At 47.8% G+C, this 21,029-nt stretch overlaps 1 protein-coding gene across 2 annotated transcripts in view; it reads left to right on the top strand.

Moving 5' to 3' along the window:
• Nucleotides 1-11: 11 nt before the first annotated feature.
• LOC138745570 (uncharacterized) overlaps nucleotides 12-21,029 on the top strand; it is a 72,860-nt gene continuing 51,842 nt past the window's right edge. Inside the window, exons 1-2 of one of the 2 annotated variants that reach the window (XM_069902751.1) lie at nucleotides 12-1,783; nucleotides 17,696-18,427. In XM_069902751.1, the coding sequence (XP_069758852.1) occupies nucleotides 1,688-1,783; nucleotides 17,696-18,427 (828 nt within the window). In that variant the 5' untranslated portion in view covers nucleotides 12-1,687. Of the gene's footprint in view, nucleotides 1,784-12,313; nucleotides 12,377-17,695; nucleotides 18,428-21,029 lie in introns of those variants that run through there. The other variant, XM_069902752.1, reaches the window with a different exon arrangement.

Raw genomic sequence — 21,029 nt, forward strand, 5'->3', positions numbered from 1 at the left:
CAGGAAGGAAGCAGATTTAGGAACAGGAAGGGTTCATGAGAATTGTGTGGTAACCAGGAAGGAACTTGAGGAGGTCTACAAGGGGGCTTGAGAAGGCCTTGCAAGTAGGATAGAGGGAAATCCCAAGGCGTTCTACGCTTACAAGAAGAAGAGAAGGATAATGAGAGTAATGGTAGGGCCGTGTGAGGATAAAGGACGCAGCCTGTGCCTGGAGTCGGAGGAGGTCCTAAGTACTAGATCCTCTTAAAAACATTAGGATTGATAAGATCCCATGACTGGACAAGATATACCACAGGTTTGCTATGGGAATGGGAGGGAAGAGATTGCTGGGGCTCTGGCAATGATCTTTGTGTCCTCCTTGGGAGGTGCAGGAGGATTGGAGAAGGCAAATGTGGACTCCTGGTTGTTTTTTTTTAAAGAATAAAAGCTAATGGGGAGAATCCTGGAAATTGTAGACAAGTGTGTCTTGCATCAGTGGTATTCAAACAATTGGAGAGGAGCTATGAGCAAGTATTGGGGAAGTGCAGTTTTTTCAGGGACAGGCAGCGGGGCTTTGTGCCTAATGAGCCTAATTATGAGGGGTCTTTTTGAGGAGGTAAGGCAGTAGATTTTATTAAGGCATTTGACAAAGCTCCCTGTGTTCAGAAAGTCGTGAGCCATGGAACCTTGGCTGTGTAGATTCAGAATTGGCTTGGCGATAGAAAGCAGAGAGCAATCAAGGACAGAAAATATTCTGCCCGGAGGTCAGTGACCAGTGGAGTTCCGCAGAGAACTGTCCTGGGACCCCCCTCCGTGATTTTTTAAAAAATGATGCAGAGGGGTGGTTTGGTAAGTTTGCGGATGATACAAAGGTTGGAGGAGTTACAGATGATGCTAAAGGTGGCCACAGGTTACAACAGGATTTAGACGGTCCAGAGTTGGGACAGATGGGGTTCAATCTGGACAAGTGTGAAGATAAACCCGGGCATTTTGGAAGGTCAAACTTGAAGGCAGAGTCCATGGATAATTGCGGGATATTTAACCACGTGGAAGAACAGGGATCTTGGGGTCCAAATCCATGGATCTCTCAAAGATGCAGGTCGATAGGAGAGTTGAGTAGGTGTATTAGCTGGGGATCGAGTTTGTGAGACATGAGGCCGTGATGTAGCTCTGTCACTCTCTGTTGAGACCAAACTTAGATGGTCACTTCATTACAGGAAGGATGTGGAAGCTATGGAGAGGGTACAGAGGAGATTCACCAGTATGTTGCCTGGATTGGAAAATACAAGGCAAGGTTGGCAGAGCTGTGACTTTTTTTTCCTTTTGATAATATAATAGATAACTGTTTTGTTCAACTGCGAATAATGTGAACATTGATAAAATTGTAAAAGGAGCTGTAAACTTTTAATATAAATTTTAAAACTTTCTTGAAAAGAATTTATAATTTCATCTTTTTCTCCTTTGGGTTGCATTTTTTGATGCTATGCTTTGATATCTTATTACCAACGTGCTCTGAATTTTTGAATCGTGTCCATATTTAGGGGAAAAATTCCTTTTAATTATGTTGCACATTGTGTAATAGTTCAATTGTTTACACTTTAAATATTAATAAAAATATTTTTTAAAAGCTCGGGGCTTTTCTCTTTGGAGAGAAGAAGGGTGAGCGGTGACTTAACAGGTCTGCAAGATTCTGAGAGGCGTAGATAAGATGGACGGCCGGCGCTTTTACCCCAGGGCGGGAGTAGCAAACACCAGAGGACGACTGGACAAAGTGAAAGGAGGAAGGTTTAGAGAAGACGTCGGGGTATGTTTCTTTTATTCAGAGAGTTGCGGGTGCCTGGAATGCCTTGCTAGGGGTGGAGGTTGATACATTAGGGGTATTTGAGAGACTCTTTAGACATATGGGTGAAAGCTAAAATGAGGGTTATGAGGTAGGAAGGTGTAGTTTTTATTTTTAGATGTATGTATAGATTTGGACAACATTGTTGGCTGAAGGTCCCTTGATGTGTAATGAGCCCTTCAGCCCTCCAGCACCATCTGATTCCTAATTGTTAGTTATTCCTCCCACATTCCACCTCCCCCCAGTTTCTCACCCACCAATGTGCTCAAGGCGTGCCAACCACACCCGGCAGTGCCGGAGGTGAGAAGGACATGGGTTCCTGGAGCTGAGAGTGGCTTTACCAGGTGGTGCCAAATTCTGCCCAGACTTATCCATTTTGGTTTGGAGACCGGTAGTCCAGTGCAAGATTCTTGAGCAATGTCACAGGATTTCGGTCTCTAAGCAAAATGAGATCATTGGGGAAACATTTTTTTTTAAATTCAGTTTTAAGTCCTTGCGTTTTACTCTGAGATAACAGAACCACAATTATTTAGCTACTGTATATTTGTGTAATCATCCATACTGTGTCATAGACGACACCCGCCCTCCCAAATTTGCCCCAAAAATCTGATGTTTTTATATGGGAGAACAGTCAGGGCACCCGATACCCCGACAGCGGATATTCACCCTGGCCGCCCACCCACCGGAGCTCCTGACTGCAGACCCTCACCCCAGCCTCCTGCCCACTGAAACTCCTGTTGCCCCGCCCACTGAAGCTTCCCTCCTGTCGCCCCGGCCGCAGGCTCCCCTCCTGTCGCCCTGGCCGCCTGCCCACTGAAAGGGGGAAAAAATGGATTTAAGATTGGGCAGTGTATTGGCACAGCTGGTAAAGCCACTCACAGCTCCAACTGTTCTCCCATCTGAGCGTCTGATGCCCCGACAGTGGATCTGGGCCCCAGCCGCCTGCCATCTGAACTCTCAACACCCTGAACGAGGTGTTACCACCTGGTCTTGGCTATCCGAGCTCCCGATGTCTTGACCGACGCAGATATTTACCGAGGTCAAAAGTTTGAACCGTGTAAAGGTGTTTCTCCCCCCCCCCCCCACATGGCTCCCGATGTCTTGACCGACGCAGGTATTTACCAAGGTCAAAAGTTTGACCCGTGTAAAAGTGTTTCTCCCCCCACATGGCCCAAAAATTCGACTATAACATGAGTATGTACAGTACCACTGTTTTATTGGAATATTATTGAAAAATCTCCCCTTCCCAACCATAACCCATGTGCCGATCTAAGAGTCAGCTTTGTTCCAGCCTCCACCACCACCCCTGGCGAGGCATTCCACTCTCTGAGTTTAAAAAGCAACTTGCCTCTGACGTCTCCCCTAAACTTTCCTCCACTCGCCTTAAATAGATTCCCCCCTGGTACTTGCTACTGTTTCCAAATCTCTGCTTTGGCGCTGGTCTCGACTTGGTGGTCTGAACGCAGGGCTCCCCGCGGGTCAGCTCTCTCTCTATTTGTCTGGCAGGATCATCCATTTTGTGCTGGGCTCTGTTTCTGTTGGTGACAGGAGTGCCAGACAGCCTGTCTCCCCAGGTCCGCTCCACGCACCCTGTTGTTGCATTTCAAGCCAGTTAGTGTCAGTCTGTCTGTGCACTCCGGGAAACCGGTGCTCATTCTTTCTGAGGTGAAGCCCTTTCTCAGAATTATTTTTTTCTCTCTCTCTTGGTTGATGGATAATTCCGAAATTAGGTGCTCAAATTCCATGATTGATCTTGAGTGCTGCAACTGGGAAAATAAACTAGTACATTTTCATTTCATTCCTGCCTTTGAGAGAGAGAATTTTGCACCTAATTTCATAACGTTTTGTTCAATTTTAATCTTTAGAATTACTAAAAAAAAGATTCAAGATTTTTTAATTGAAGCAAACTGTGTATTACACAAAATTTCCTTCAGTCTACCTTAAGGCAGACAAAAGTTTTATTTTAGACAGCAAAGTCTGTGAAAAATTTAACGTAAATTAACATTATGACTCACCTTGTGGTCGTTTATCCTTCAAGTTCTTGTGCGCGTTGGTCACCAGTGCTTTTACGTGGAGCAGCGTGGCCCGAGTCATCAGCTGGACATCGAATTCATGAGGTGAATTTTGCGGTGTGATTTAGTCTGCAGGCTTCCCCTGGAAAGTAGTAGAGGCCCTGCTGGGATAAATCGCGGTGCAGGAATCGACTCAAAATTCCTGCCTGTGTAAGGGCCAATTTCATTGATTGCGCCATCTTAAAAACCCTAAAAGATTTGCCATCAGCAGAAATTGCCCAGTGCCCCTTACAGTCAGAGAAAGAGAAGCAGAGGAGACTCCCCTCCCCATCCCCCCTCCCACCAGATTCACTGCCCGTGGATTCGCCTCCAGCGCTCCTGCAGCTTTCAAACCAAACCATCGGTGACCCCGAGCTCCAGATGCACACCTCTCCAAAAGAAAAGCTCTTGGCGATCATTGAGCTCCAACTTCAATGTCCAGGATTTGGTCTGTAGCCCCGTGTGGATCACAATTCAAGCGAATGTGAGAACGTGGACCCTTCGGCCCACGATGTTGTGCTGACCTACACTATGTAGACCTCAACAATCTAAACCTTCCCCACCTCGCACCCATAACCCTCAATTGTTCATGCATCCATGAGCCTGTCTTTTAAATGTCCCTATTGTTCCAGCCTCCACCACCACCCCTGGCAAGGCCTGAAGACTCCTGTGAGGCACCCTCATAATCTCTATTAACTCTATGGACTTGGTGCCCCGGTTTTCAAGGTACAGGAGCCTGAAGACTCCTGTGAGGCACCCTCATAATCTCTATTAACTCTATGGACTTTGACCCCGGTTTTCAAGGTACAGGAGCCTGAAGACTCCTGTGAGGCACCCTCATAATCTCTATTAACTCTATGGACTTGGTGCCCCGGTTTTCAAGGACTACCAACAAGCGCGTGCACTCTGTGTCCCCATTTTCCAGGACCACCAGCTGGTTTGTCCATGGACTCTTTTAACCTTGCCTCATAGAGACGTGTTCTCCAATCTGGGCCACGTCCTGGAATCTCTCCTCTGCATCTTCTCCAAATCTTCCACGTCCTTCCTGTGATGAGGTGACAACAATGTTCCAAGTCAACTCGTGCCAAAACTCCCAAGACGTGGGTATCATCATCCCATTCTGCAACTGCATTCTCATCTTCCCGACCCGTAGACGCAATCGCTGAGGACAACACCTCCTCCTCGTCCGCGATAATCCTCTACACTCGGTTACGTGTGGCCAAAGGCAGCCCTAACTCCAGAAGCTACTAATCATCGTGCAGATCTCAAACAAGGACGAGACAGAGTATTGAAAGGAAATAGAGAGTCTGGTGGTGCCGATAACCATCTCTCCCTCGGTGTCAGCAAAACAAAGACGTCTGGCACTAACTTCAGGAGAGCAAAGGCAACGCTCGCATTCATCTTGAGGGAATGTTGAGGCACTGATGAAAATCAAAATTTACATGTCACGAATTCGTCGTTTTGTGGCAGTGCAAAATTACTATAAATTAGATTTTTTTTAAAATTAATTAATTAATGCCTTAGAAGAGAAGAGGTGAGGGAGAAAATGTGGTTCGTTGCCCATTCAGGAATCTGATGGCAGAGGGGAAGAAGCCGTCCTCGTGCCACTGAGTGCTCGTCTTCAGGCTCCTGTACCTTTTCCCCAATGGTAGTAGAGTGAAGGCCTGGGTGGTGGGGGCCCTTGAGGGGAGAGGCTGCTTTTTTAGGACACTGCCTCATAGCCTGTGATGTCGCAGGCCGAGTTACCAACCCTCTGGTGGTTATTCTTGTCTTGAACTCCATTACCAGGCAGTGATGCAACCAGCCAGAATGCTTTCCAGGGTCCACCTGTAGAGGTTTATGACAGTCTTTGTTTACAATACTGTATCTCCTCAGACACCTCACAAAGTATAGCCGCTGACGAGCCTTCTTTGTGATTGCATCAACGTGGAGGCTGCAGGACAGATCCTCAGAGATGTTGACACCCATGAATTTGAAGTTCATGACCCTCTCCACTGCTGAGCCCTGGATGAGGACTGGGTCGTGTTCCCCTGACTTCCTCCTGAAGTCCACAGTCATCTCCTTGGTTTTGCTAACATTGAGCGCAAGGTTGTTGTCTTTACTCCATTCAACGGGCTGATCTTTCTCCCTCCTGTACGCTTCCTCGTTGCAATTTGTGATTCTGCCAACAACAGTGGTGTCATTGACAAACTTGTAGATGGCATTAGGTGGTGGTGGGGGTCCTTGAGGAGAGAGGCTGCTTTCTTAAGACACCGCCTCTTGAAGTGGAGTCTGGTGCCTGTGATGGTGCTGGGTGAGTTCACAACTTTTCCTATCCTGTGCATTGGTACTTTCGTACCAGACAGTGATGGAACCAGTCAGACACCACTTGTATCGTGTACAGGTTTGGGCTGCTAATCTAAGAAGGGATGTGTGGCTACTTCTGCCAAATAAGATTTTTATTGTCCTTGACAATGCAGCCAAGCAGTTTGCCCACCCTTGACTTGAGACTGACTGATTATGGATCTAACTACAGGTACACAATCCTTTATCCGGACATCTAAAATCCGGAAAGCTCCAAAAACCGACATTTTTTTCTTGGTGCTGGTACAGCGGAGGGAGAGCGAGAGAGACAGCAATGTGACTCGGGTGGGCATGGGGGGGGGGAGACGGCAGTGCAACTCGGGCGGAGTGGGGGGAGGAGAGAGACGGCAGCGTGACTCGGGTGGGCATGGGGGGAGAGTCAGCAGCGCGACTCGGACGGGGTGGGGGGAGGAGAGAGACGGCAGCGTGACTCGGCCAGGCGAGGGGGAGAGAGACGGCAGCGCGACTCAGGCGGGTGGGGGAGAGACACTGCAGCGTGACTCGGGCAGGGGAGAGAGATGGCAGTGCAACTCGGGTGGGCGAGGGGGAGAGAGACACCAGCGCGACTGGAAGGGAGTGGATACAGCAGCTCAATTCGGGTGGACTTAAATCTGGGGCAGTTGGCTTTTGTTCTGAAATCTGGAAAAATCTGAAATTCGGAACACACTGTCCCCCAAGGGTTCTGGATAAAGGATTGTGTACCTGTAGTAATTAAAATGACAGCAAAGCAAATCCAGCACCAAGATTCAGATCATTAGTTTGCAGACCCTCTTCCACAATCTTCAAATATTTATTTTCATTAACATCCACAAAGCGAGTCATTCAGCATTTACGTACAAGTCCCCCCCAGCCCAAAATGTTCCTTTATAATTATTTTTAATTTACACATGCAGCACGGTAACAGGCTCTTCCAGCCACGAGTATGTGTCACCCAATTGACATTACCCCAGAATATGGAATTCAAGCAACTGGCAAAAAAAATCAAGGAAAATAAAATTAAATAAGAATAAAATAAAATAATGGGTAAAAATGCGCAAATTTAAAATTGGTGTGCCTCGCTGTTAGTTTGCCAATCCATTACTCATGCACCAGGTGACACCTGCAACTGGTTTCAACCTTGTGACCAACATAAATAATCAGATTAATTTTCGCAGGACATTATTTTGGACAATTACCCCCCTCCCCCAACCCAGTGGTTCTCAACCTTTTACTTTCCACTCACATCCCACTTTAAATAATCCCTATGCCATCAGTGGTCTGTGATTAGTAAGGGATTGCTTAAGGTAGGATATGGTTGGGAAGGGAAGGTTGAGAATCACTGCTCTAGACCCAATTATTACTGAAATATTTTGCTTGAGAAAAATGGTCATTGACCCATTTCCTTTGGCGTTCTGAAACCGTGCACATAACGAGTCAATGAGGTACGATTAAAATAGTGGTTTTCAAATTTTCTTTCCACCCACATCCCACCTTAAGCAATCCCTTACTAATCACAGAGCACCGATGGCATAGGGATTACTTAAAGTGGGATGTGAGTGGAAAGAAAATGGTTGAGAACCACTGATCTAACCGTTACCATTGCTGAAAGTAAAACAACCAGGCAAACGTAATTTAATTTTTTTTACAGAACGGTGACAGGCCATTTTGTCCCACGAGTCCATGCAGCCCAATTTACACCCAATTATCCTACACCTCTGGAAGGAAACCGGAGGCCCCCACCTTTCCGGAGAAAACCCACACAGTCACGGGGAGAACATACAAACTCCTTGCAGACAGTGCAGGATTTGAACCCTGGTCCTGATCGCTGGCCCTGTACAGGCGTTGCTCTAACTGCTCCGCCAACAGTGTCACCCTGGAGACCTTTCCTTTGAGCAGAAGATGGGAGATGTGCAAGAGACTGGAAAAAGGTGCAAGTCGTACAGTGCTTAAGGAGGAATTTTAACGTTGGCTCATCGACATTAAGGCTCAGTCTTGGAAAATTAAGCTGTTGTATGCGAGATCTGACAGCGATAAATGTTGAGCGACGTCATACTCTTACTTTCTGCAAGGTGGCCCTTACTCGACCCATCTCTGAATGGTTTTGTTTGGAAAGGTTAGAAGGAGGTTGCACATCAGGACCCGTGTGCAAGATAAAGGAAAGGATTTCCACAAGAGGATGAGCATTGAGGTCGTGTTCTTTTTCAAATGGCCGGCTTAGCATACTCAAGATTCAACATGGGTATTAGACCTGTCTGGTGAGCAGAAATCAGCAAGCAGATCACGAGGCAGTTTTAGTTGGGCAATTGTAAGAGTAAGTCTCAAGCAACTGGACGTATCCGGCACCCGTCCATCCCCATAGGGTACCATGGGTTTGACTGTTGCTGGCATGAGTCACACTGCGTCTGTCCACGATAACCCCTGCATACATCGGTTGTCCTTGGACGCCAGACGGCAATGGAACTTCACAAACTTTTCATCTCCAGTCCTCTGCTTGCTCTCCTTCGCCAACCCTACCAAGATCAGTAGATTACTCCAGTTGGGCTTTGAAATGTATGTGTCCGAGATGCAGTCTGTTTTGAGTGCTATTCCCTACATAGTTCAGAAGGTTGTTGGAGAGAGAAAGAAAGTGACTGTTTAAATGACAGTAAAGGGGCAAGCACAGCAAACGGTGGAAGATGTCATTCATTGCTAACCTGAGCCCCATTCAAGAGAAGGAGGACTGCACGAAAGCAATTGTCCTTGATCCGGAAGTGCGCCTTTTCAAACTCGTGTACCTTCTTCCCGACAGGAACGGGGAGGCCAGGGTGGGATGCGCCCTTTCGTATATCAGCTGAAGGGACTGAGTCATGGCTGCATGACTCCATGCCCCACCTTTACCCACATCCCAGATTTTATTCATCGCATGGTTGGCGCAGCGATTGGGACTGGGGCTCAAATCCCACGCTGTCTGTAAGGAGTTTATATGTTCTCCCTGTGTCTGTATTGGGGCTCCGGTTTCCTCCCACCGTTCGAAATGTACTGGGGGTTGAAGGTTAATGGGCGGCATGGACATGTGGACTGAAATGGCCTGTTATCGCACTGTATGTCCAAAATATTTTAAAAATTAATTTCGAGGACTGCTGACAGCAGCCTGCCTACATTTCTGTTGTGCATTGATGAAATCTTTATACCTTAGGTTGTTTCTATTGGTGGGGAAGACCAGAACTAAGGGATTTAGATTCAAGATCCAAGGCGGGGATGAGGAGGAACTCCTTTTCCCAGAGGGAGGTGAAGCAGTGGAGTATATTTAAGACAAGGTTATATTTAAGACAAGGTTGGATAGAGAAGTTGGGGAAAAGGCAGGTCGGTGGAGATGAGCCTGTCATCAGATCAGCCATGATCTCATTGAATGGTGGAGCAGGCTTGATGGGCTGAATGGCCAGCACCTGGTCCTATTTCTTATGAAATGTTGGTGATGTATCTTTATCTTGGCTCTATAAATGGCGTTGTCTCCGCTCCATCCTCAACATCCATTGGAGCGCTTTCATCCCTAACGTCGAGTACTCGAGATGGCAGAGGTCGACAGCATCGAGTCCACGCTGCTGAAGATCCAGCTGCGCTGGGTGGGTCACGTCTCCAGAATGGAGGACCATCGTCTTCCCAAGATCGTGTTATATGGCGAGCTCTCCACTGGCCACCGTGACAGAGGTGCACCAAAGAAAAGGTACAAGGACTGCCTAAAGAAATCTCTTGGTGCCTGCCCCATTGACCACCGTCAGTGGGCTGATATCGCCTCAAACCGTGCATCTTGGCGCCTCACAGTTCAGCGGGCAGCAACCTCCTTTGAAGAAGACCGCAGAGCCCACCTCACTGACAAAAGGCAAAGGAGGAAAAACCCAACCCCAACCCACCAATTTTCCCCTGCAGCCGCTGCAACCGTGTCTGCCTGTCCCGCATCGGACTTGTCAGCCACAAACGAGCCTGCAGCTGACGTGGACTTTTACCCCCTCCATAAATCTTCGTCCGCGAAGCCAAGCCAAAGAAGAAATGGCGCTGGAGTTTCTCCAGCGTCGAGTTTTTACGGTGTCTGCGGACTTTCCTGTTTGACTTTTCTCTTTCCTCCTTTATGAAATTCCTTTATCCAGATTTTGGTAACTTGTGATTCAAATTCTGTCTGAGAAAAACGTTGAGGATGGATGTGACCGGAATGGTCCAAGTGTTTCTCGTGACGCTGAATGTCCATAGTGAGAAAAGTAACTGGTTCCATTTGTTGGTCTCTTCTGCCACCACGTGGCTGTGCTGGAACATTAGACATACAATGGAAAAGTACAAATTTGAGTTCACACAAAGCTGAGTTTCTCCAGCATTGTATTGCATTACAATCTATCGTCTATGTATATTCAGGCACCTACTGACATTTTGCTCATAATAAAAACAACATTGGAGAAACTCAGCAGATTCTTTATGGAGCAAAGATAAACGATACAGAACCAGCGTTTTGGGCCTGAACCCGTCATCAAGGTGTGAGCAAAGGGTAGGTGGGCTTCTGAATAAGGAGACAGGGGGAATGGGGAAGAGAGGGAGAATGGGGAACGGGCTGGCAGAAACCGGAGAAGTTGGTGTTAAGGCCTTCCAGTTGCAAAGAGTCCAGTCGGAAAATTAGGTGTTGCTCCACTCATTTACGGATGGTGTGGGTTTGAGAGAACAAGGGGCCATGGGCACGCATTGTCAGCGCGGGAGTAGGGCGCAGAATTGAAGTGGTCGGCCACTGGGAGATCCCTGTTACTGATTCGGACAAAGGTGCTCAGAGAAGTTATCTCCCAGTCTCCGTCCAGTCTCTCCAATGTAGAGGAGGCCACATATTGCTCAAACCCGAGATGTTGGTTATGTATCTATAAAGTACACGGTTTGACCTGCTGGGTTTCTCCAGCATTGTGTTTTTATTTTTAATTCCAGATGTGGCCTGTGGAAAGGTTTTACACTCATCCTTCACTGTGTCGCTGGAAGCCTGTGGTGATAACTGGATAAACCACAGTTTAAACATTATGAACATTATGGGACTTCCATTCCCTGTGGGAAACCCACCTCCTGACCAGATCTTATAGGCACGGTGTCTATGGAGCTGGTCAAGTTGGAACTGAGTCTCACCATGGACAAGTCGAAGTAGATGATCATGGACTTCATGAGGACCAGGAATGACCATCCTCCAGTACCTTGCAGTGGAGAGCCTCAAGTGCCTTGGTGTTCTCCTAGCTTGTGATCTACACATCTCCTCACTTGTCAGGAAGGCGCAACAGTGACTGAACCTCCTGAGAAGTCTGAAGCGGGCAGTGTGCCAACCTTCTACAGGAGCTCTATCAAGAGCGACCTGGTCGGCTGCATCACAGTGCAGTGCAGAGAAAGGGATCTCTTTCCCCATCGCTGGCAGAAGAGGGCACGGAAAATCATTGAGGATCCCTTCCACCCGGCACAGAGCAACTTCTAGCTGCTCCCATCAGGAAAAAGAAACAGGAGTATTCTTCCCACGGGCAGTGAGAAGGCTGAACAACCACACTCACCCTCCAAGACTCTCGTATTCATAAGACAATTTATTCGTATACATGAATACTTGCCCTGTCTATGTATTGTTTGTCTGTATGTGTGTCTTGTCTGGTTGTGTGTCTGCATGTTTTGCACCAAGGACCGGAGAATGCTGTTTTGTTGGGTTGTTCTTGTCCAATCGGTGACAATAAATTGAGTTGAAGTTGAACTGATCAATGGTAAGCTGCCAGAGATTGTACTGGTGATGGTCATACCATTGCATGTAAAGTTATGTGGTTAGATTCTGTCTTCAATGGAACATTGTGCGGGCAATGACTCCAGTCACCACATGAATGTTGCCAGACGGATACATTGGCACGCATGCGCACGACAGGACGTAGGGAGCCGGCGCCAGCTTCGACGCGTGCGTACTTGTGATCGTCGCCCCGTCCCCACAGGACTGCGCAGGCACCCGTGCTGCCGGCGCTCTCGGGCACCCTCCTCGAACACGCAGGCGCAGTGGAAAATGGAGCCCAGAGGGGAACGATGGGCGCAGGCGCAGTCGGGGGCGGACCTTGGCGGCGCAGGCGCAGTCGGTGCCGGGCGGGGACTCGTCCGGGGGGTGGGGGGGGAAGAGATTGTGGCGGGAGCCGGTCCGTGTGTCCTGTGGCTCCGGCTGGCGAAGGTAAATGGCGGCTCTGGCCGTGGTACAAGGAAGTGGCCGTGGGGGGTGGGGGAGGGGGGAGGCTCGGCGCTGAGGGCCCGGGCCTGGGCCTGTCCTCTCTGGGCCCGGTCCTGGGCCTGTCCTCTCTGGGCCCGGCCTGTCCTCTCTGGACCTGGGCCCGGCCTGTCCTCTCTGGGCCCGGTCCTGGGCCTGTCCTCTCTGGACCTGGGCCTGTCCTCTCTGGACCTGGGCCTGTCCTCTCTGGACCTGGGCCTGTCCTCTCTGGGCCCGGTCCTGGGCCTGTCCTCTCTGGGCCCGGGCCTGGGCCTGTCCTCTCTGGGCCCGGGCCTGGGCCTGTCCTCTCTGGGCCCGGCCTGTCCTCTCTGGACCTGGGCCCGGCCTGTCCTCTCTGGGCCCGGCCTGTCCTCTCTGGGCCCGGCCTGTCCTCTCTGGGCCCGGCCTGTCCTCTCTGGGCCCGGCCTGTCCTCTCTGGGCCCGGTCCTGGGCCTGTCCTCTCTGGACCTGGGCCTGTCCTCTCTGGGCCCGTTCCTGGGCCTGTCCTCTCTGGGCCCGTTCCTGGGCCTGTCCTCTCTGGGCCCGTTCCTGGGCCTGTCCTCTCTGGGCCCGTCCGTGACGTGACTGCCGGCCCTCACCCCCTGTTCTCCTAGCAGTTGTGCCCTGGGGAGGCCGAGCTCTCGACCTGCTGCTGAGCCACCTCCTCCCGTGGCTTCTGGACGGGGTTGCGGGGTGTGGGGGGGGGAGACTTGCTCAGATACCTCCTGCCACACCCCATTTGCCCGAAGTTTCCAAGGAGTTGCGCTTCCTCCATCCAGGTTTAGATTAAAAACTGAGGAAACCCTGGCAAACGTCTGCAGACCCAATTGCATCGCCTTCCTGGTTCAGGCACACCCGGACCCCTTAGCGAGAAGCCCTGCAAAAGGCAGTGGACATGATTTACAGTCCGCAGACAACCGTGATTGAAGAGAGAGAGATCGCTGGAGAAACACGAGGCAAACAGAACCAGCATTATTGCCTTCTGGAGGGGAAAAACTCTCCCACCGTCAAGGACGTCTCCGGGTCGGAGGGCAGTAGCAATCGTCAAGGATCTCTGCTCTCGCTGCTGCCATCAGGAGAGAAGTGGAGGGGCCCCAAGACCCACACCCACCAGGTTCTGGAACAGCTGCTCCCCCTCCACCCATCAGACTCCTCAACCACAAACTCCATCAGGGGTTTTATTCTCGGACCCTGACTTTTGCACTTTATTGATTTGGCAGTGCAGCGGGAGGAGAGGAAAAAAAACCCAATCAGTTCGTCTGCATTTGTTTACTTGCATGCACTGTCTCTTTTTTTTCTCGCACTGCCAGTAAGTGGTAATTCAGCCTGACCCGCAGGAAAAAAGAATCTCAGGGTTGTAGGTGATGTTATATATTGTACTCTGACAATAAATCTGAAATCTAAAAAGTTGTGTTCTTGCCTAGGGTGCACAGTAACAAATATTCCTTTCATAAGCACGAGATATTACAACCAGTGAATCAAAATCTTGAACTCGTGAACAAAACACTGTGATTGTAGTAAATACGCAAAAGTGCAGGAGAAACTCAGCAAGTCACAGAGCCTCTTGAGCCAGGTCACATCTGAAGTGCAAGAAACAGATTCAATCTATCAAAATAAAAACAGCGCTGGAGGTCAAACCGTGCACTTTATGTAGCAAAGATAAAGATACAGAACCAGCAGTTTGGGCTTGAGCCCTTCATCAAGGTATCTTGCACTGTTCGACCTGCTGAGTTTCTCCAGCTTTGTGATTTTACTTCAGTCACGGTCTCTACAGACTTTTGTGTTTTACTCTAAATGAAATGTATCAGGTTGATGTCTTCCATTGTTGATCTGAACCATCAATCTTTTCACCCTCCCTGATTCTGTTTGGCCGACATTTCCTGTTTGTATTTCAGTTTTCCAATATCTGCTGCTTTTTTGCTCTCCTTTTCACAGGGCTGGAGCTTAAATGGTTTCTGACGTCTGTCGAGCTTTCTTCAGATTTCGGGTTTTAACTAGGAAAACACGAAAGTCTGCACACACTGTGATTGAAGTTAAAAACACGAAGCTGGAGAAACTCAGCAGGTCAAACAGTTTGCTTTATATAGCAAAAATAAAGATACACAACCAACGTTACCCACTTGAACCTTCCGTCAAGGTATGAACTGGGCACCTGCAGACATTTTTCTGTACCTTGACAAAGGATTCAAGCCAGAAACATTGGTTATGTATCTTTATTTTTGCTATATAAAGCAAACTGTTTGACCTGCTGAGTTTCTCCAGCTTCGTGTTTTTACTTCAGGTTTTAACTGCGGAGATTGTAGATATTCCCTCTGGCACAGCCCCAAACAATATGTCTCCTTGATAATATGGCCAAATGCTTAAACTAGATATTTGGCATCGTGAATTGGGAAATCTCATTGTTTGAAGTTTCAGTGACCTTGAATGTCTGTAAACAGACATTGTCACACTCAATGTCACTGGCGTCGCTCGTTTGTGGGGGGGGGAGGGGGGAGGTGCTGACCACACCGGTTGACACCATCAGAGGGGTGACACCAAAATGACGGTCTTTAAAATTTTTGTGCAGTGTTTCAGCAGAAATATATTTTATAAAAATATCCCTGTCGTTGGTTATAACAACAAAAACATTTCGTGAGCCCAGATTACATGTATCAATATACCTACAAAGCTAAAATTCTGTGCTCATTTACTTTTTGAGCCTTGTAATGCTCTCTATCATTAATACCCAATTACAGTGATGCCTCGAATCACATGATTTTTGTCTTGTTTTTGTTAGTCAGGAATTATGATTTAATAGTGACATTTGTACAATGGTAAGGGAGGAGGTCCACGGGAGGGACAGTGGTGACTCCATGAGTTTCCGTACTAAGTCACACCAACCCTCGTGATGCCACTGGTCAATGCTTCTCTGTACACGTGCTTGGGAGGAATGGGATGTGCAGATGATTAATTATCCTGCAATTAGCGGCTAAAATAGAAGGATATTTTCTATTTTTAAAAGCTGAGTAAATGTAAAATGAAGAGCATTAGCTGTTCTTTATAAAAGTGGAGCCACACAAAATCCAAAACTATGAATTTGAGATTTCTTGCTATTAGGTATGTATGCATTCATAAAGTTTGATGAGGAGGTCATTGGCCTTGACTGTGATAGACAGGCCTGGGTTGTATGATCGCTCCACTGACCATCTTCAAGATCAAATGGCTATTTAATCGGTCCAGAGCAACTTTCTGGAATCTTTATGTAATTCTGAGGGACAGAAGCATTCTTTTTTTTTAAAAAGTGCTCTCTGTCATTTAAGACAAAGAAATGGACAGGAGTTGGCCATCCGACCCATCAAGCCTGCTCCACCATTCAATGAGATCATGGCTGATCTGATGATTGGCTCATCTCCCTGCCTTTTCCCCAGATCCCTTAATTCCCTAACTATGTAGAAATCTATCCAACGTTGTCTTAAATATATTTACTGAGGTCACCTCCACTGCTTCAATGGGTAGCGAATTCCACAGATTCACCACCCTCTGGGAAAAACAAAGTTGGGATAGGGTAAACATTCCTACCTGATAAACTCCATTCCAGATAATCTAGTGGTTGAGGTTCATCATACAGGTTGGGAGAAGCCTAGATATCCACTGTGTCAATCTTGTCATCATAGCTGGTAATGGGACACATGTGATAGTCAGATACTATTCATGTTTAGCAAATCCTATCGTCTTTTAAGACAGCCATTTTCAACTTTTCTTTGGCTCTGGCCCCCTTAGGTCTCTGCTTAAGTTTATGGGGTCCCTTCCCTGTAAATCAGTCAAATATAATTGATTTCTTCTGTACTTCTGTGACATCAGAAACCCTGGCAAGTTTCTACAGAGGTGTGTAAAAAGTGTGCTGACGGGCTGCATCACAGTCTGTTATGGGAACACCAATACCCCTGAGTGAAAGCCCTCCAAAAGGTAGTGGGTGCAGCCCAAGACATCACAGGCAAAACCCTCCCCACTATTGAGCACATCTACAGGGAGCGCTGCCATCCGAGAGCAGCAGCAATCACCAAGGACCCTCACCACCCAGCACACGCTCTGTTCTCGCTGCTGCCATCAGGAAAGAGTTATAGGGGCCTCAAAACTCACACCGCCAGGTTCATGAACAGCTGATACCCCTCCACCATCAGACTCCTCAACGGCAAATTCAATCAGGGACTCATTTAAGAACCCTTTTGTATTTTATTGATATTTTAATTCTCACTGTACTGCACGGTCAGTTTGTTTACACATTTACGTTGTGTACAGTTTATCTTTTGCGCTACCAATTAGTGGTCATTCTGCCTGGCCCGCAAGAAGAAGAAAACTCAGGGTTGTATGTAAGTGCTCTGACAATAAATCTGAAATGTGACCTCTCTCCTATTTCCTACATAAAACGAAAATTATTTAGGATTTCAGTCCATGCGCCCACTCCCCCCCCCCCCCCGCCGAAATGTGCTGTGGCCTCCACTATGAATGGCTTTTATAAGAGATAAAGACAAAACAGAGAAAATGGTAACTGGAAATCTTGCAAATTTTTAATTTGTTCTGGGATTTTAGATTATCCTGTAACATTAAGCTCTAGACCAGGTAGTTGATGCATCATGTGAATCACCTTTTCCTTCATCCAATGTTGGCCTAAAAATAGAAAGTGCTGGAAACGCTTAGTATCTGGTGGAGAGAGAAGCAGTTGTGTTTCAGGTTGAGCTTCCAACACTGTTAGAGCACTAACGGTCAGGGTTCAATTCCAGCACTGTCTTTAGAAAGAGTTCTCCCTGTGCCTGCGAGAGTTTCCTCTGGGTGCTCTGGTTTCCTCCCACCGTTCCAAAAGTATGGGATTTGAAGGTTAATTGGGATATTTGGGTCACACAGGCTTGTGGGCTTGAAGGGCCAGTTACTGTGCTGTTTACCTAATAAATTAGTGTGGTGGTTAGTGCAACATAGATACAGCACCAGTGACCGGAGTTCAAATCTGGCACTCTTTAATGAATTTGTATTGTTACGACCCCAAAACCCTGCAGCAATAGATATTCGCCAAGACCATCTATAATCTGTCACACGTAGGTTTCCTCCAGGTGCTCGGGTTTCCTCCCAGTGTTCAAAAGGCAATTGGGTGCAGCATGAGCTCGTGGGTCAAAAGGGCCTGTTACCATGCTGTCCATCTAAATTAAAATTAACGCTGAAAAGTCGAGAGAATTCTGATATTCAAGCACAATTATCTTTAGTCTGGAGTGCAGGTATTTCCTCATTGACCCCAGCTACTATTTCTGTCCACAGAACCTGGCAATAATGGAAGTCGGACACAGCCCAGCATCCGAGACTCTGCCTCACGCTAGTGATGTGGCAGAAAAGACCAGGACCTCTAGTACTTCTCAGTCAAAGCCCAGGAGCATGAATCCATACCCACCAGTTTGTCGCTTTTACTCTCGGGGAAAGTACTGTCAGTTTGGCCGGAGGTGTCGATTTCTGCACGAACATCTGGAGCCGCCGAGTGTGCCTGAAACCCAGAGTGGCGGCCCCGCTGAAAGCATCTCCCAATGCCAGAGCGGTGCGGAATGTCCAGCGGACGGCGGCACGGTCCGGTTTGCTGAGGATCACTGTGCGCAGGGGCGAACCCGGTTTGGAGTGCCTAAGACTCAGTGCCCCTGGGATAGAGCCAGGAGGCCGTGCCGGTACTATCTGTCTGGTTACTGTGTGATGGAAGACCGGTGCAGGTTTTGGCACCCTGAGAGGATGCCGCCTCTGAGGGACCCTGTGGAACCCGAGCCCACCCGGCTCAGCCTGAGGCCGCCGGGCTCCCTCATCCGACCGCCCGTCCCCCGGCCAGCCATGGTCAAGGATGAAGTGAAGCTCACAGAGCTGACGCAAGAGGTTGCCCGGCAACTCCGAGAGACTGAGATCAGCCAACTGTTGAAACGTTTCCCAAAGGACCAACTCATCATTCAAGAGAGTGAAGATGGGAAGCAGACTTTCTACCGCATTGTGGTGGAGCCGACAGATCCCGATTGGGTGAGTCCTGGGGTCCTATCATGGGTTGCTACAGAGGGAGAACTTGTTGTCATTAGTTTACTGTATACGCTGTTGCATAAGACGACTATCTACATTTTCTTTAGGCATAGAGCACAGTAACAGGCCCTTTTGGCCCACGAGTCTGTGTTGCCCAATTATACCCATTTGACCTACAACCCCTGGAAGGATTCAAACAGTGGGAGGAAACTGAAGCACCCGGAGGAAACCCACACAGACACAGGGAGAACATACAAGCCTCCTTACGGACAGCACGGGATTCAAACCCTAGTCCCAATCGCTGGCACTGTGACAGCGTTGCACTAACTGTGCCACCTAAGGGACGACCCTGGAATTTCTCCCTAAAATTTCTGTTTTGAGCAATACCCTTTGTACAAGACGACACCCCAAAATCTGGCGCCACCGCCGACCAGTGGATGCTGTTAAAAACAAACCACAATATTTTAATACCAAATCATCATTTAAAGGTTTAAATTTTATTTGGATTATTACGAACTCCTGTTGTAGTAAAATGTGATTCCCTGTAAGGGATAGTATAGACAAGAGGAACTGAATAGTCACCGTTAACATTTCACACACGCAACACAGGTCTCAGCCCAGCAACAATTCAACACGTTGGAAGAGCTGAGGGAAGATTTGTTCCAGATTCGAATCATTTGCAAAGACGTTGCGATTTTGCAAAGGGAGAACCTTTCTAATGCTGAAGAGAAAACACTTTTTGAAGCAGCTCTTGTGACCGGCCATTCGGTGGAATTCAGAGCAAAGCCGGTTCTGTGAACGACTGGGCCTTTTCGGTGTGTTGACCTGTGCCAGGAGGGTCTTTTTTGGGAAGCAAAGTCCTTCATTTTGTGTGTGTCACTTAGAGAGACCGGTGCCAGGGTCTTGGAAGTTTCGTGGAGGCTACCCAGTTCGAGTCTCGCCTACAAAAGGACCAGGAGTGTTGTGTCCACAGCTCGTGTGGATGGACGTTTCTTCAAAGGCAACGCAAGGAGAATTCATGAGCCTGTAGCAGCGACAACTCCCGTCTCCCCATCAGTTTATCATCAAATTTCAAAGGTCTGTTCTTCAACACTGAATTTGAAAGAATGAACTTTGAAGTAACTTTCTAGATTTTGGCCTGGACTGTAATGGACTGGGTATATCACACACACAGACACATAAAACCTGTGCATAGCTGAGGATAGATTTAGTGTTAGGGATAGTTTAAAAGTTAAGACTATAGTTTAAGAATTAGAAATAAAATTAGAGTTTTGTTGCTGTACCTTCTGCGCGGTTTGTAACAGGATATTTTAAAATAAACTACCATTGGCTGTTTAAAGCCTGTTCAAAGCTGACAAGGTGGACGGACCCCACAGAGGAGTGCTGAGACAAATATCTAATGGGGTGTGCGCGAGATTGCGTCGGAGCTGGCGGGCAGGTGGTGGTAGAGTTGAGACTTTGTCATCAAGGTAAGAATTTTAAATCCAGCGTCTAGGACGATCCTAATTTTAAGGTAAAAATTTTAGTTTTGAGTCTTCCTATGCAACGGCATTTACGGTACGTGTACATCTAGTACGGGATTTTTTGCAGTACCAATAATTCTGCCTCACCCACTGGGGGGAAAAAAGCTCTGTTGTATGTGATCTCATTTGAAATCAGTGCACCAAAATTGTTAATTTCAAGAGCTTTTGCCTCTTTGCTCCTGGTCTAACGTTCTTGTAAATAAACCCAATTAAACCTGCTCCTCTGTTGTTTCGTAGAACTCTTGCAACTCTCTCTAGTCCAAATCTAGTCTCTAGACTAGTTGGTGGTGAGCGGGGCGCCGGCGTTGGGCCAGCAACTGTTCACGACCTAAATAAACGATCTGGAAGACGGAACTGTACTGTGTATCTAGGTTTGCCGAGGACACAACATTGAGTGGAAAAGCAAATTGTGCAGGCAATGAGGAGAGTCCACAGAGAGGTACAGATAGGTTAAATGAGTGGGCAAGGGACTGGCAGATGGAGTCCAATGTTGGCAAATGTGAGGTTATCCACTCTGGAAGGAAGAATGTTATTTAAATGGCAAGCGATTGCAGCATTCTGCCATGCAGAAAGACGTAGGAGTGCTTGTGCATGAATCGCAAAAGATTGGTTTGCAGGTGCAGCAGGTTATCAAGTAGGCAAATGGAATGTTGGTCTTCATTGCTAGAGGGATTGAATTTAAGAGCAGGGAGGTTATGCTGGAACTGTACAAAGTACTGGTGAGACCCCATCTGGAGGACTGTGTGCAGTTCTGGTCTCCTAACTTGAGGAAGGATGGACCGGCTTTGGAGGCGGTGCAGAGGATGTTCACCAGATTGATTCCAGAGATGAGGAGATTGACCTATGAGAAGAGTTGAATCATCTAGGACTGTATCCGCTAGAATTTAGAAGAATGAGAGGGGATCTTATAGGAACAAAATTTATGAAAGGCATAGATAAGATAGAGGTAAGTGGGGGAAATTAGAACGAGGGAATATAGCCTCAAGATCCAGGGGTGTAGATTTAGGACGGAGATGAGGAGGAACTGCTTTTCCCAGAGGATGGTGAATCTGTGCAATTTGCTGCCCATTGAAGCAATGGAA

This window comes from Narcine bancroftii, chromosome 11, assembly GCF_036971445.1.
Source record: "Narcine bancroftii isolate sNarBan1 chromosome 11, sNarBan1.hap1, whole genome shotgun sequence".
In the NCBI taxonomy this organism is placed as follows: Eukaryota; Metazoa; Chordata; class Chondrichthyes; order Torpediniformes; family Narcinidae; genus Narcine; species Narcine bancroftii.